Here is a 15801-nt window from a genome sequence, read left to right as displayed (position 1 = left end):
CTATATACCGTCTCGTTCGTATCTCCCCAAACTCCAAATCATGACTGGCCGAAAAAAAAAATAGACAGGGGAAGTAAAAATAAACGACTCAAATCAAAACAAAAGGGTATCAAAACTCATCAACATCTACAATTTTCGGTTCGCGGAGGCCTGCATGCGGCGCATTGCCTGGCGATGCAGATCGGTCATGCTGCCCTTTTGCATGCCTTCCGCAATTGCATCACCCACTCGTGTGGTCGAGGCATCCTTCATCTGCTGTACAGATCCCCAAGTACTTTGGGGCCTCTCCGGGCTTGTTGGTGATGAATTGAGTGATAGTGGATCACGTCTTGACGAGATGTCTTCTCGCATCGATTGGCGCCATGCTGCCATTGCAGCGGCTGGCTTTCCGGGATTTGTTGAAGCAACCGGAGGTGATCGGGCTCTATCCAAGCCAAGAAGGCTAGTTGTTGATGGTGACTCCATGGTTTGACGCTGGAGCATAGCGCGGCGCTTGGAGAGCGGAACATCATCGTCGTCGTGAACTGGAGAGGTCATCCCCGTTGGCGCTTCGTCTCCTTCATCAGGAATGGACAAAGGTGGTGACATGACTCGGCCTGGATCGACCAGAGACTGCCGAGATGCATTTCGTGGTCCCCATGGGTCATGTCGTAATGAGGTTGAGGACATTCGGTTGCGCACCATGTCCTCACGCACGGCGAGAAGAGGTGGGGGTCCACTCCAGCGAGGCGATTCTGCTTGCTCTTTATCATTGTCGTATCCAGTATTTGGCGTGGTAATGGTCAGCAGTGGTGCCGAGGGGCTTCTGAGAGGACCAAGACCGTCGTCTGCAGCGAGCTGCTGCGCAACCAAAGATGATGACGAAACATTCCGAGATACCATTGGTGACTTGGCCCCAGACATCATATAAGCGCTGTTTCTTGTCTTTGAACGGGGCATTTCAGGAACGGGGGCCATTGAAAGACGGGATCGCCGGTGGGCTTCATCGGGAACTGTTGAGCTTTCCTTAGGACTGGCCACAGCTGGAGGGGGTTGGGCATTGAGTGGCGTCTGGAGCAGTTCATCAACGTTGACTGGAGCAGTAGCTTCGTCGGCCTTCTCAGGTTCGATTGGCTCAGGCTCGAATTCCAGAGGCTCAAGGTCAGGCGTTTCGGCATCTGCCAGATGTTTGGCCCATTCGTTTGTGCGGAATGTATGGATAACCTTTGAAGTCTGTTCCGGAATACGCTTGACTGTCGAAATGTCCAGCTTTGGCTTCACTGGCTTCTTGACGGGGATCGGTTGCGGTTTAGGCTTGACTTCAGGTTTCGTTTCGGTCTCGGGCTCTCGGGGCTTGGTAATTTCTTCGGGCTTTTCGACAGGTCCTGGGGTAGACTCTGATTCCTTTTCAAGAGAAACTTTCTTCGATGTATTCGTAGATTCAGGCACCCTGGCAGGTGTCTCCACCTTTTGAACATCCATCTCGTCTTTTTGGACGTCTTCAACCTTCTCTAGTGTCTCGGCCTTCTTCGTGACTTCGGAAATATCCGATGGCTCGGCCTTTGCTGCTATTTCGGGCTGCGTCTTCGAGACATCCTTTCCTTTTTGGATTTTCTTCTTTGGAACAGACTTCTCGGCTGTTTTTGGCACGTCTTTGGTCTGTGGCAAGACGAGAATGGTTGGGTCTTCTGGGCAGCTTTCTGGTGAATTAACAGCAATAATCGACTTCGCTGCGTTTGCTGGCTGGGAGTTGAGATGATTCTCTTCCGCCTCTAGGAGGATGTTTTTCTGAGGCAGTTGTTTCACCGTTGACTCGCTCTGCTGTGTTGCATCATCTGTCTCTTTGTGGATCTCGGATGCGATACTTGACCGACGGGAGCTCAGTGTTTGAACATCATCGACAACCCCAGCCACGGAGGACGTGGCATCATCGTGAACAACCAGAGCCTCTTCAGATTCGGATTGATGATTGAGCTTTGTGCCGTTTCCACTACGCCATGACATACGATTTCTGAATGACATTCCAGATAAGCGCTTCGATCGAGGCGTGCCAACCTCGGAACCCATGATAGCTCCATTCTCGGAGGCATCATCGCGCACATTCGCGTTCACGTGGAAGACCTTTTCGGGGGGCGGAGTGGCAGGTCGCGAGAGATTAGCGTTCGAGTGCGAGTCGGGTTCACGTTCATCTTGATCGATCGGCGTGTGGTGACTTTGACCACAGCTTGGAGTGTCCTCGTCGTCTTTGCCTGTCTGCTCTCCCTCTTCTGCGCCTTCTTTCACTGCATCAAGCGTGTTGCTGCAGTCAGAAGCACCCCCTTGACCGTCGGGACCAGCCATATCTTTCATCTCGATGGAGTTTGCAGTCTCATTGTTTGAGGAGTTGAAGCCGTCCGAACCTCTTCTCGAGTCATCTGCCACCGCAGTCTCGGTCATCGAGGGCTCTTTGCCGCTGCCATTGCCGTACATCCGTTCCCATTCAGCACGCTCCTGTTGGTTCTTCTCCTCGAGCTGTCGGCCGACTTCTGCTTCGGCCTCCTCCTTCTTTTTCTCTTCCTCCTCGCGAGATGTTGCTTCGTTTGCTCTGCGCTCTTTGATCACTTTCCACAGTCTCATCTGAGCGATCACACCAAATACAGTGACGATGATTGTGATAGCGAGCTCGACACGAATATTACGAGTAACAGGGTAAGTGTTGGTGTTCAGCGGGAACATGTTATCGTTCAATCCTGTGTCAAATCGTTAGACTTATGTGATCTTGTACAATACTACGGTTTGGAAGCAGGTTAGAAAAGAACTCACCCCAGACATAGAGCCAAAACTCCTTGAGGCCCGCCCGACTGAAACAATCAATGCCGAGCACCAAGGCAGTGGCGCCTCCGAAAGAAGTGCAGACCATAGAACCATATGAGCGAGTATAGTGGCTGAAGGATAGGCAATAGAACCCAGCAGAAAATGCGATGATGAATCCGACTTTGGCTCCACTCTCGGTGACGAGACCTCCAGCTTTGACAGTCATCAGCCACATTGCAATGCAGAAACCACCTAATAGACAGCAAAGCCCTTCGGTGATTTCTTTGAACACCAGGGCTAGTCCGCCAAACACAGCTCCAGTGACAACTGCAGCAACAAGGTATCCACCTTGAACTGCATTAGTGACGGGGGGGATTCATCACATATTCGATCAAAACCTGGATTAAAATTCTCAGTTAGTGACATATCCATGGATTGCGTTGGTACCGAAAGGCTCGAAGAAACTCACTATAACACCCAAAGCAGCGAGGAATGCTGTGGATAAAGAGATATAAAGCCTGTCGATCATTAGCTACTGCATGAGCTTTCATATCCTCATGTTGAAAACACACCATCTTTTCCGAATTCCAATGAGGGCCAAAGCTGCCCCAGATATCAACAGAATGAATCCTCCCACTCCTAAAGCCGGGCTAAGATCGGGCTGAAGCGGGAGCCCTCCAGTGTATATCCCAGTTGACTTTGTCGAATTTTGTGATGATGAACCGCCAGATGCGGCAGAGGTATCTAGCGATGGAACGGTAGTCGCAACAGTTGTGGCATCGCTAGTCGTAGTAGTGGAGGCCGCGTGGGCAGCCTTGGATGTGGTTGCTTTCGCTTCCTTCGCGTCCGTCGCAGTTGTGGTGGATGTCTGAGTTGATCCATTGTCTGTTGCTGTTTGTGTCGCGTTTTGTTCTTCGGTTTTATCGGTAGTCGCAACCGCGTCCGGCTCTCGGCGCTGCAATTCCACTGCTGGAGCAGCTAATGTCTCACTGCAGTATAGAAACAACAGGAGGATTGTGAAGAATAATGGCCACTTCATGTTGGAAGTCTCGGTCTAACCACGCGCGCACTCTGTTGACGTAGTGTAATGGTCTCAGTGGCGCCTCTATATGAGGATAGAGTGTTTTTCGAACGCCGATCGCATATCCCAGCGGTAGGTTCGCGTATATTATGTTGGAGGTTAAGGGAGGCTGGGTATTAAGGGAGGCCAATGTAAAAGAAAGAGAAAATTAATAATATTCAGGTCGAGGTGAGGTGTCTGACGAGGGTATCGGGCCGTATGCGATCAAAATAGCAAAAAAGTTCAAGAAAAGTCGGCCTGGAACCCAGCCCCGGACTCCCCCTACATATAAACGAGCAGATGACACCGCTAATAGTCGGAAATCCCAGAATGCGGGGCTTTCGAAAAAGACGATCAATTGTTTAACTGATTTGATTTGAGTTTTGGGTGGGCAGGGTCAAGCGACAAGGAACTGGACAATAAACACCCACGCGAGTGTGGCTTACCTCCGTACCTTAGGGTATGGACCCATCGACGGCCCATCGACCCATGTATCTTTTAGACCCACCGATCGAGAAACTGTCGATCGAGCAAGGATCAGCTCCTTCACACTGCATAAGTGGCGGGTCCCTCACCACAAAAAGAGATTATGAGCCTCGCCGTTTGTTCCGAAATTGGCTCTTCTCCCCCCCTTGACCTTCTTCGTCTAACCTGCTAAACTCACTAGGGTGTTTTTTAATTTACTAGTCGTTCTCCTCGGTCTTCCTATCCGACCTGTCCGCCAGGGCTGATCCGGTCAGATTTTGTTAAATACCGGATCGTAAATTAATTAGCCAGAACATCTATTCCGTTCCCTGTTCACACCATGCCAGAGAAGAAAAAAGCCTGCTGATCAGCCGGAAGCCATGCAGATCGCTTGGTCAACGCGCGGAATGTGGTCAAGATACTAAATCGTGACAGATTCCCATGATCTGTCACAATGCGGCTTCAATAGTGTCAGCCCTCAAAAGCTGCGTGACTCGTCTGGAGACACGGTACGGAGTTGAGGCTGTACTCCGTATATGTACGTGAAACGCCATACATACATGTCTATCGAGCCATGTTCACCGTCAATTGCTAGCACGGTCGACAGCTGCAGGCAGTACGATAAAGTGACAGAGACTAGGTCATCAGAGGTATCGGCGTCATCCGCAACTGGATACTAGGGGTTCTCGGGTGAGTGGAGTCGTGGCCAATCGATCTGTCGACTTGTCGTTCTCGTTAGCCATGCTTCATTCGCTGTCGCTGCACGCTCGTTGGCCTATCACAACGGCTCCAGCGCCATGCATGCATTGTTCCTGGGTGGTTGGGTACAACATTGACTTTTGCCAGCTGCCGACTCTTGCCTGCATCGGGGATGTTTTCAGGCAAGGAGTCGGGTTCTCCCTCTAAGACAACAACACATCTTGATTGCTAGGAACCTGTGAATCTACCGCTGCAATCCCATTGTGCTGCAGTTGGCGGTGGAGACTGCCAACCTATCTTTCGAGCGCATTGGCCCACGCATTTCGACTCTCGCTTTGAGTTGTCTATTTCGTGTCGCCAGGTGCGTATATACACGTGTAGGCCCGGTCGAGGCCTTCAAAATGCTTTTGGCTTGTCAGATTGTATCACTGGGACCTTCCCGCATGCCATTGTTTCGATATGGCCAGTCGGGGAAATTATGTGTTTGCTTTTTTTCCCTAATTTTTTTTTCTTCGAGTTCCACAAAGGTATTTGTATTCCAAGATACCCCCGTATACTTCGGTAGCTCAGGGGTAAATCAGCCAGATGACCACCAATGTCTCGTACCTCTTCTCTTCCAAGCCAACACCCACCACCTGGGCAGACAAAAGTCTCCCTGTACGAGCCAGCTCTGATTCAAATTCTGAAGAAGGATATGAGATTAAACTTGATGCAACGGCCGGCTATCCAGGTCAGTCTGCAATTTGAAAGCGCACGGAGTCCGGCCTAAACCTTCTGCGGGGCCATGAAAGGGATTTTTGGGGGTCGAACTAGCTGGTCGGCCCCTTTTCCTTCTACGGAATACCTAGGTACCCTAACCGAATAGAGTAAGGTGTAGGAGGCGCATCGCTAGTCTGCAGGTCATTCCGAGTCGGCGTAGTACAAAAGTCGAGATCACATCATGAACGTTAAATATATTATTCAAAGACATGACCATCGTCCTCCTGGGCAGAGAAAACCTTGGAACCCGGACTTGCAATCGCGGCGGCGCCTAGGGTTCCTGCGAAAAATTGTGTATCCACTCCACGGGAGATCAGGGTGTTCGGACCTGAAAAGGACTCGGATGATCGGGAACTTGGCTCGCCCCCACTTTATATTCAATGTACCTGGTAATATATTTACCACGCCTTACTATACTTGGTTAGCGACTCGTTATATATAGGGTAAATAATGTCCTCCATACGGAGTAGTTTGTCGCGATCTTCTTTGGGTTTTGCGCAGTTCCTACTTCGTACGGCGCATGGCGGGGATTTCAATCGCTTGTTATACCTATAGAGTAGAACAGTATGTCATCCATTACTTTCCTGCCGATCACATAGGTACCGAGGTATGGATTGTAAATTGCGTCACTTCAAATGATACATCAACCTCCAAGGAATTAGTTAGCTCTGGAGTACTTCCACATACAAATAGTACATAGTATTGCATGTTTCTTCTCTTTTGCAATTCACACAGCTTAGCGGGCAATTGTATTCCAGAGCTATCTTTCAAGTTTTCCAATGGAATTATTTTGACCAGATTGCCCATTACTTTTCAAGGTTGGATAACAAAATTCGTTTATGCATAGTAAAGGTTTCGCGGCTAACCAGCAGTGTCATTTCCAAGGTTGTGACCCATCGAAAATGATATATTTATGTAGTAGCGGACATCGGCAGAGCTCACACACGGGAAGTACTGCAGAGGCTGATGCGGAATCGATTTAGAAGTGTCGGTCTGATATTGAGTTAACCCTGCGATATTGCTGATCTCTAGACCGACCAAGATCAGCACTGCTCTCGGTAGCACCCCGCATAAAGCTACTGAGGTGACGGTGCTGAGGTGCAGAGACACCACGGTCGGGAATCAAACGTGACTACGGAGTGTCCCTAGGTCCTAGGTAGATGATTTTTTTAGTGTCTTCAACTAGTAGGCCTACCCACTTGGGCACCTGGGCAGGCAGTTGCTGCGATTCTCTTTTTTGTGGAAGGTGTGCCTACCGCCAGTGGCAGCCCTTCCCAGGTGGAGGTGACAGATACTACTATCCTCTGTTGAAAGAATGTGACAGGAAATATACTATTTCTCTACTTCCAACCTTGGAAGGTCAATAGTAGTAGTAGTAGTAGTAGTAGTAGTAGTAGTAGTAGTAGTAGTAGTAGTAGTAGTAGTAGTAGTAGTAGTAGTAGTAGTAGTAGTAGTAGTAGTAGTAGTAGTAGTAGTAGTAGTAGTAGTACTTGATTAGTAGGCGCATTCAAGTTCAGCTATGCCATTGAATTCTTTTTACAAAACATGTGATAATCCCAAAGCGCTTAAGCTACATTGAAGCTCTTTTCGTTTAAATTGGATACATGAAGAAATATTGATACGTTTCATTTCCGGATAGTCTGCATCAACATGGGCACTGCTATAGACCAAGCTCTTACTCAGTTGGTGAAGACCCTACTTGCTATCTCTATCAGGCTTGCCGCCCGAATACCACTTTTTCTTTATTATTTCATCTTTTTGTACACTCACCACCGCAGCCGCGGACCTCACGCTTGGCACGGTAAACGAAAGCGACCTTCTTGCCAATGTAGAAGCTGGCGGCCTGAGGTCGTCGACACCCTCAATCTTCACCAGGGAGGGGTCCGGAAACCTGGAGAAAATCACATTTTCAAAGCTAATATCCACACTCCTTGATGAAGGTAGTGTCAGATTGTCAGAAAGAAAGCAATAAAAATAAGTTTGAAAGGTCAACTGTAATGACTGTGATGTGAAATCGCAATCCCCAAAGCCGAATGCGACCTCGAGGAACACGAAATCCGGGATACAAATTGTTCTTGACCGTGATAAAAGACAATAAGGGAGCAAAATTGCTCACGGCTGATGTTTGATACCGTGACAGGCAAGAATTGCGGTTCGATTCAAAAACAAAGACAGGGAATCGGCGACTGAACAGTGGAATTCAATGCAAATCGAGAGATGCTGCCGTGAGATGATCGGCCGGTGCTGCAGTGTTACTTGGTGGCTAGGATAAGAAGAGGTAAGTAGAACACTGGACAATGTGTGGGTACTCCAGAACTTCCAAAGGTGGGTATTGAAGTGATAGCCAGCAGATGATCTCGCCTTTTTCCATGGAGGCTATTTAACAGATCAAAGAGCCGGCAGGTGAAGGGGGGGGGTTCAATCGAAGAGTCCCGAGCCGTGTCAGAGGCTTATAAGGCAAAGTACCAAGGCCTTTTTGAGACAAAGGGACAGGGCACCACGAAAGAATTCATCCAGACAAGGTGTTGGGGTTGGTGCTGTGCTTGACGCGCTGGTAGCTCAGGTGGCATCCCCTGTAAAGAAATCCGTATTAATTCTCGGATTCGGTGAACGTGCGATGTGTGTTTGGAACTGCTGGTGTGGTCATATCCGATTTCACATTTCGTTTCTTTTCCGTCGCATAGGGTACTGGGGATGGTATTTGAGCTTATGTGGGGTGGGATGTATATTCCCGGGGCTGTCGGTGTCGAAGCGGAAGCAGGTTGACTACTCTCTTGGATGTGAAAAGGCCTAATAGTGACAGAAGGACAGTCAAGCTACATACTGAGTAATTGGAATATTGATGATTGATTGACCGTTGAATCACAAGAGGAAAGTTTGAACAATGTCAGTTGTGCAAAATGACTGTACAGTAAACAGTCTTGAGAAATGATTGACAGGGCATTCAAGACGAAAAGAAGACACAATTCTTTAGCATCAACCGTTTTTAAGCTACAATATGGACCAGCGTGTTTATGTGAGGAACTGACTAGATAGATTTCCTCACCGCAGTGTTCACATAGGTGGGTGTTTTCGTCGAAACCCACATCTTACTGTCTTTATGTGAGTTTATCGGTAACTTGGAGTTCAGGGTCTATGGCCTCAGGGCATAGGTCACTTTTCGACACCAACGTAAACCTTTTCTCACAAGGCGCGGAGTCTAAAGTGGCCAGGTATGAGCTAAATCAAGCTCAAATCTCAGCAAATGATGTTAGGCCAAGACTTTTGTAAAAAGATGCCAAGCCACCGAGTCAAGTTTATAATAACTAGCTTGATAATCTTGAAACTACGGTAGTTTTCAGACTGTGATTCCCGAACTAGGATTAGTCCAGAAACTTATGTTGTATCGTACATGTAGTTCCAGAACTCCTGTTTTTGAACTTCCTTTATCTTCAGGACTTATTATCAAGCGGATTTCAAAGCAAAATGCATATGCGTCTGTCTAATATAGATCATTTCTGGATCTTCTCATTTCCATTTCCAGAACTAAGGGTGGACATACCCTTCTAGGAAAGAGTTGCGCCGACCTATGCAAATCGTCTGAGAACCCCACTAGTTTCCTTACCCCACCCTTCAATCAACACTCTAGGTATAACTTACTTAAAGGAGGATAAACGCACGAAGTTATTACGGTCAAGTAACTATATTCTAACTCAATGGCAGATACGTGGGTTATCGTCGGCGCCTCTCGAGGTATTGGCCTTGAGTTCGTCCGTCAAATACTGCAAAGTGGCCACCACGTCATCGCAGGGGTTCGGAACGTGTCGAAAGCCGATCGAATTTTAGAATTGAAGTCTCATTGCACAATGCCGGAGCGCTGTATCATTGAAGCGTGCGATATTACAAACGAAGAGAGTATCCAGGTGGGACTTTTCAGACCCAGATAATTCACAAGACAGATACTAAAGATGATAGAAATTTGCCAACAAGGTTGGGGAAGCTGCCCGAAGTGGACTTAGAGTGAAGAATATTGTACTCAATGCTGGCATCCTCCGATATCCCAACCGTGCAACTGAAATGTAAGTTTCCAATTCGAATATCTAGCAGACTGGGTTAAGTGTTGAACATTTTCGAAGCTCCTTTTCCGACTTTGCGCTCCATTTGCACACCAATACTATTGGGCCTATTTTATGTGCACAGAAACTAGTGAATCTCGACCCGGAATCACCACCTTCCAAGGTTGTGTTTATTTCCTCGGACTCTGGTTCGGCTACTATCTTCCGAGATGATGAAGATGGTTTTGGGGCTTATGGCGCAAGCAAGGCCGCACTCAACCAAATGCTTAGACACATGGCGGCCGAATTAACACGAAGAGGCGGAAAGTGGAGCCATACAAGCGTTCTAGCTATGCATCCAGGTGAAGTGCAAACGTGCGTCACAGATCCACCAGCTGTTCAAATTTGCAGTTATTGATGACATTACAGAGAGATGGCAAATATTGATCTCAGTTGGGAAGTGAAAGGGTCTATTCAGGCCGATGAAAGCGTTACGGGAATGCTCAAAGTCATCGAGGAGAAGAATGAGACTGGCAGTTTCTGGTGCTGGGATGGAAGGGTAAGTGCTATACAACATCATGATATCATGTGTCTCCAAGCAACTATGATTATAGCTGACTGTTGATACCTCTATATTTAGCGACACCCCTGGTAGAGAGAGAAGAGAGGCACTCTTCCACTACTGTATACAATCTACTTAGGTACCTACCTAGGTAGGTATCGATATACTCCCAACTTTGACTACTGGCAGTGAATGAGCCCTGGAGATGGAACTTGAAGCTGACTTCGCTGCCCAGGAGCCAACTGTACTAGTAATACTACTAGTAGTTAGTATCTACTTGACGGTGTGATACCACTGGTAGTTAGTATGTAGGTACTCATTCGGGAAACTTCAGACTCTGCTTTCTTTCCAGTAGATCAGACAACGAATGCTACTAGTATAATTTCCATAGAAGTCGCGGGAACAAGTTGAAAATATCTACATATGTAGGTATTCAAACTTAAATGTGTCTCTCAAACTCCGAGTCATGCTCCACCGTGACTGACACTACTAGTATAAATGTCCGACCTCGGAAGCTTAATGCCCGTCTGTAGTATGAGAACTTGAACTTGAACCCCATCCCTTTCTCAAGTCAATTTTGGAACACAGAATTTTTTGAAATCTGATTGAATAACCGGACATAACCAGCTGAATTGCATAATATTTTCTGACCATTCTTCATGTATCTATTACATTGATAACATCCGACCGTTGAAGCCCCAGGTGGTGATGAAACATCACGTGCAGATTCCCCCCCACAGCAGGGGGGGCGCAACTGTCCTTCAATGCGCCCCAGAAGCTTGTCCACAGCAAACATCCTCAATTCATTCTTCGTGCGCGTGGTGAGATCATGGCACATATATTGCATCCATCCATTATCTCCTAACCCACCCGACTTCCATCAGGCATTCCTTCCAAGCTCTAACTCCTCCCCGGAGTAACACCTAGCCCACTATGGACGACTTGAACGGGCTGAGTTGGTCCTCCAACTCAAATGCGCCCACCAACAAACCCCCTCCAATGGGCTCTGGCTTTATGTTCCCGAATGTACGATCAAATGGCGCCTCTGGTCGATCGACACCAATGTCCGCTGCTTCGAACCGTTCCAATTCGCCGGCCAAACCCGCCGCCTCTACCGGAGACAGCTTCGCGAACCTAGTGTCATTCAACTCCTCTTCCAACAATAAGAACCTCTCTCTCCTGGAACAACAGAAGCGCATGCAGGAAGAAAAGGCGAAGCAGGAAGCTGAGAAGCGTAGCCGATACGAAGCCCAATATGGGGGGCCAGAACACGCAGTTCTGGGATAGCTTTGAACAAGGCCGCGCTCGCAGCCAGGCTCCGACCCCCGTTTCGCAAACCATCTCGCCCCCCGCCGAGAAGGAAGAAGATATATTGGCCGCTTTCAATGCCGCGGCACCGGTCGATGCGTCAACAAATTTCCCTATCCCTCGCTCTGCTTCATCTTCGCGGCTCGATGTTTCTTCTCGGCAAGGCACACCAAGTGCGGGAATCACGATGCAGGATAATACGAGTGGCTTGGATGCTTTTGACGATGACGACGATCCATTTGGACTTAATCAATTGAAACCAAAGCCTGCACCTGCACCCCTTGCGACTCAAGATGATGACGACGACTTCCTCGGACTTTTAGGCAAACCAGTGTCTGAGATCCCTCGCCAGCCAAGCCCTCAAGAACGAACACCGTCTTTCAACAATGGTCGAGGACAAGGTTCTTCTCCCATGCCATCTAGTGATGAGGATCGGGCTATCGCGGAATTAGTCGACATGGGATTCCCTGCGGACAAGTCCCGCCAAGCTCTTAGAACTACGCAGTCGGGGACCGATGTTCAGGGTGCAGTTAGCTACCTTTTGACATCAGCGCATGCTGAGGCTCGACAGAAGACTCAGGGCCGGGCAGCATCGAATGGCCCAGCCGATGGCCGAGGAGACAGAAGTCAAAGTCGCAACCGCGATGGTCCTTCGTGGATGCGGGAAGGGAGATCGCAGACACCACAATCGCGTGAGGATAGCCGAAGCCCAGGCGCCGCAGAAAAGGACCCTGCTCAGATAGCTTCTCAATTTGGTAACAACCTGCTGAAGACTGCGGGCTCATTTTGGAAAGCGGGAAGCAAGAAATTCCAGCAAGCTGTGAATGAGTTCAATACGGAACACGACTCAAGCCAGCCTAAGTGGATGAGAGATGCATCCTCTACACAAGAAGAGCCGTTGCCCCCGCGACCTCCCCGGCGTGGAGAAACTGGACAGCCACAGAGCGGTGATCCTAACATGACTGATGAAGCGATGCTCCTCGAAGGTGGAAATTCAGGTCCTCCCCGAAAGCCTACACGCCCGACCGCGCCAGGTGGGAACGAGCTACGACAACCATCTCCATCTCAACACCTCCAGCAACCTAACTTCTTGCAACGACCATCTAGGCCAAGCTCTGCGGAACCAAGATCTCGCGCATCGAGATTCGCTGCTGAGGAACAATCAGCGCACGCGTATGTCAGTCCAGCCAGGCGAAGACGACCTCAGCCACCAGCACCAGCTCCCGAGTCGAACATTGATTTGTTCGACTCACCGGCCCCTCTCGCAAAAGCCGAAGCCAGCGTCACCAGCTCCTCCCCGCAACGGTCGGCGTCGGTCCCAATACGCCCTAAGGCAACACCTCGGTCTATACCGCCACTCTCACCACAAGCTCTTCAGTCCACCCACCGTCATCGCGAGAAGGCTGCCGAGGCATGGAAGCGGGGGGGATTTCGCTGCTGCTCACGAAAGCTACTCTACTGCCCTAGGTATGCTCCCCGAAAAGCATCCAATCACGATCATTATCCGCAGTAATCGTGCTATGACCGGTTTACGCATCGGTGAGCCAAAGGCTGTCATTGAAGATGCCGAGACGATGCTTGCTGTCATCGGCCCCTCTAAAGGCGAAGCTGAAACGATTGATCTCGGCAACGGTGATTCCCCAAAGCCGATGAAAGATTTCTTTGGCAAGGCTTTGATGCGAAAAGCGGAGGCCTTGGAACACCTCGAGCGATGGGCAGATGCGGCGCAGACATGGAAGCTGGCAGTGGAGTCAGGTCATGGTGGAAGCACCAGTATCCAAGGTCGTAACCGGTGCGAAAAGGCCTCTGGGATCAGTAAAGCTCCACCCAAGCCCGCAGCACCCGCGAAGAAGAGGCCCACGCCCGCGCCTAAGAAGCCATCCGCACTATCAGATCTTTCTGGCTCCTCGGGCACTGGGCAAGATTCTGCAGCCGTTAGCCGTCTTCGGGAGGCTAACAAGGCTGCGGAACGTGAGGATGATGAGAAATTCGCCCTATCTGAAAGTGTTGACTTGAAGATCGCCAACTGGAAGAATGGCAAGCAAGACAACCTGCGTGCATTGCTTGGTAGTTTGGACACGGTGCTTTGGGCCGAGTCTGGGTGGAAGAAGATTAGCCTTGCGGAGCTTGTATTGCCGAACAAGGTTAAGATTCAATATATGAAGGGTATCGCGAAGGTTCACCCGGATAAGGTATGTCTCAAAATCAGTCTCATCTACTGTCTGGAGAGTTCCCTACTGACCTCGTCCTTTAGATCTCAACCACCGCCACGACCGAGCAACGCATGATCTCTAGCGCAGTTTTCGGAATATTGAACGAGGCATGGGACAAGTTTCGAGTTGAGAACAACCTCTAAGCTTTGTCCTCACCTTGATTTTGTTCTCACTGTCATCTGTCATTTCGATTGTTCCATACTTCATGGCCATGTCGTACTATTGGCTTCATTTCCACGCTCCAAACCGGAGTACATTTTAGAATATACTTGCCCACAGCCCCTTAAGGCTTATATGCACATGAGATTACGATCACAAATTCACTTTGCGTTTGAATATGAATTCAAATTAAACATCATAGAGAAATGGTATAGAATGGATGGAACGCTTTTGAAAATGCCCCGAGTTAATAGTACACCCAATAATTATGCTCCGCGGAGACAAGCTTGTAGCATTTTCTATGCTTCAGAGGTCTCTTCTGTTGGTTGTTGAGCTTTTGCCTTTTCGTCCGCGGCCTCTTTCAAGCGTAGCTCCTTAAATTCCCTTTTCATCTGCTTCCTGCTCTTCCCCGTTGGGAGGCGGTCATTGTTATCCGCCTTGTCCGAGGGATATTTCTGACGACACCTCTGCTCGTCCTCCTCGGTCCACTCCCGAGGCAAGATGGCAAATACTAGGTAGGAGGTATGTGTCTTGAGCTCATTTTCTGAGCGATGAACCAACCGACCCACGCTATACAACGGGCCAGCTGGCTCTTGTACGGAGGAAGCTTCCTTCTCCTTAGCAGAAGCCTCTTTATCCTCCGTACGACCCAAGCGAAAGCGTTTGGCGCGCGCATCATCTTCGCGGAGCTTGTTGGCAGCCTCATCGACGGTCTTGGGGAAGACCGTCGCACCGCGAATTCCGTCACAATCGAGTCCAATTCGTTCCCGCTTCACCTCGATGCGGTTGTGTTGCACTTCGACCATTGAGATATTCAGCCACGACAGCTTGCGCATCATGCGGATTGTCTTCTCAGCCTGTTCGAGACAGGGAGAGAATGTACAGATGTAAGCTGTGGCGTTGGGGTCCAGCGGTGACTCTGCACCGGAGGCGGGGTGTCGCACCAGGTGCTTCAGAGCCAACCAAGGAGCGGGGAGATCAAGGAAGATGGCACTGGCCTTGGGCGATCGGCCTGTTTGCGGGTCCCCAAGGAGGAATCCATCTTCGTAGACGTCGCGGTGAGTCACCTCGACTAGTCCGTCGAGCCCGTGCTCCGTGATCTCCTCTCGCACTCGTCCGGCACGCTGCTCGTGGAACTCGTAGCTGCATACCTTGCCTAATCGTTGCTTCTTGGTCGCGGGCTCCTCGCCCGGGTATCCGTTAAATACCGCGCGAACGGACGCGTGGGTGAAAGAGCCACTACCGGCACCAGCTTCGATGACCGTGCTGCCCGGGCGTGCGCGAAGTCGGTGGAGAATATAACTGTAGTCCGGAGTGTAGACGACTTGGGTGCGATGCGGTAGTGATAGAGTCCAGGATTCCGGAGTCGGATACATCAGGTGAAGGAAACCACTGCTAGCAGTCACTGGCGTCTTAGTGGAGACACTGTCCTCGTCAGCGCCAGTGGACGCATCAAGTTCCTCGGCTTTGCGCTTGGTAGGTTTGCGGCCGCGAGAGCCAGTATCGACCTTGGAGGCGGCGATCTGAGAGCCCCATTTCTGACCGATCAGAGTACTGTGTGGGAATGAGCCGAATCGAGTATTGGAGACCTTTCCCTCCTTGTAGCCTTCATTCTTGTCGTCGAAGGCGCGGAGGACCGTTGGCATGCTATCATCGCGGCGCAGGTGGAGAAGGGCGACATTGTCGGCGAGAGCGGTTTCACCGGGGGTCAGGAAAGGGGAGGGCATGATTGCCTAGAGAAACACAGCCCAGATGAGTCAATGGTAAGGT

The 15801-nt window shown here is 49.7% G+C and overlaps 4 protein-coding genes across 4 annotated transcripts; 2 read left to right on the top strand and 2 right to left on the bottom strand.

The window, feature by feature from the left end:
• Positions 1 to 126: 126 nt before the first annotated feature.
• On the bottom strand, positions 127 to 3811 carry N7533_010763 (uncharacterized protein; the record flags this gene model as incomplete). Its single annotated transcript, XM_057107413.1, has 4 exons — positions 127 to 2708; positions 2782 to 3126; positions 3220 to 3290; positions 3345 to 3811. The coding sequence occupies 4 exons, from the start codon at positions 3809 to 3811 to the stop codon at positions 127 to 129; spliced, it is 3465 nt and encodes a 1154-aa protein (XP_056954791.1).
• A 5639-nt stretch (positions 3812 to 9450) lies between these two features.
• N7533_010762 (uncharacterized protein) lies at positions 9451 to 10444 on the top strand (the record flags this gene model as incomplete). The annotated part of the gene is made up of 5 exons (XM_057107412.1): positions 9451 to 9657; positions 9710 to 9813; positions 9871 to 10164; positions 10219 to 10348; positions 10430 to 10444. The coding sequence occupies 5 exons, from the start codon at positions 9451 to 9453 to the stop codon at positions 10442 to 10444; spliced, it is 750 nt and encodes a 249-aa protein (XP_056954790.1).
• Positions 10445 to 11284: 840 nt separating this feature from the next.
• N7533_010761 (UBA/TS-N domain protein) lies at positions 11285 to 14015 on the top strand (the record flags this gene model as incomplete). Its single annotated transcript, XM_057107411.1, has 4 exons — positions 11285 to 11626; positions 11709 to 12836; positions 12931 to 13851; positions 13914 to 14015. The coding sequence occupies 4 exons, from the start codon at positions 11285 to 11287 to the stop codon at positions 14013 to 14015; spliced, it is 2493 nt and encodes an 830-aa protein (XP_056954789.1).
• A 315-nt stretch (positions 14016 to 14330) lies between these two features.
• trm61 (tRNA 1-methyladenosine methyltransferase subunit GCD14) lies at positions 14331 to 15758 on the bottom strand (the record flags this gene model as incomplete). Its single annotated transcript, XM_057107410.1, has 1 exon — positions 14331 to 15758. One exon carries the CDS (start codon positions 15756 to 15758, stop codon positions 14331 to 14333), a length of 1428 nt encoding a protein of 475 aa, XP_056954788.1.
• Between the last annotated feature and the right edge of the window lie 43 nt (positions 15759 to 15801).

This window comes from Penicillium manginii (genome assembly GCF_028828005.1).
Source record: "Penicillium manginii strain IBT 31320 chromosome Unknown utg000008l:1.0-3226943.0:1.0-3228205.0, whole genome shotgun sequence".
NCBI lineage: Eukaryota > Fungi > Ascomycota > Eurotiomycetes > Eurotiales > Aspergillaceae > Penicillium > Penicillium manginii.
The sequence above is the reverse complement of the archived record's forward strand: the minus strand, read 5'-3'. Positions and strand labels throughout refer to the sequence as shown.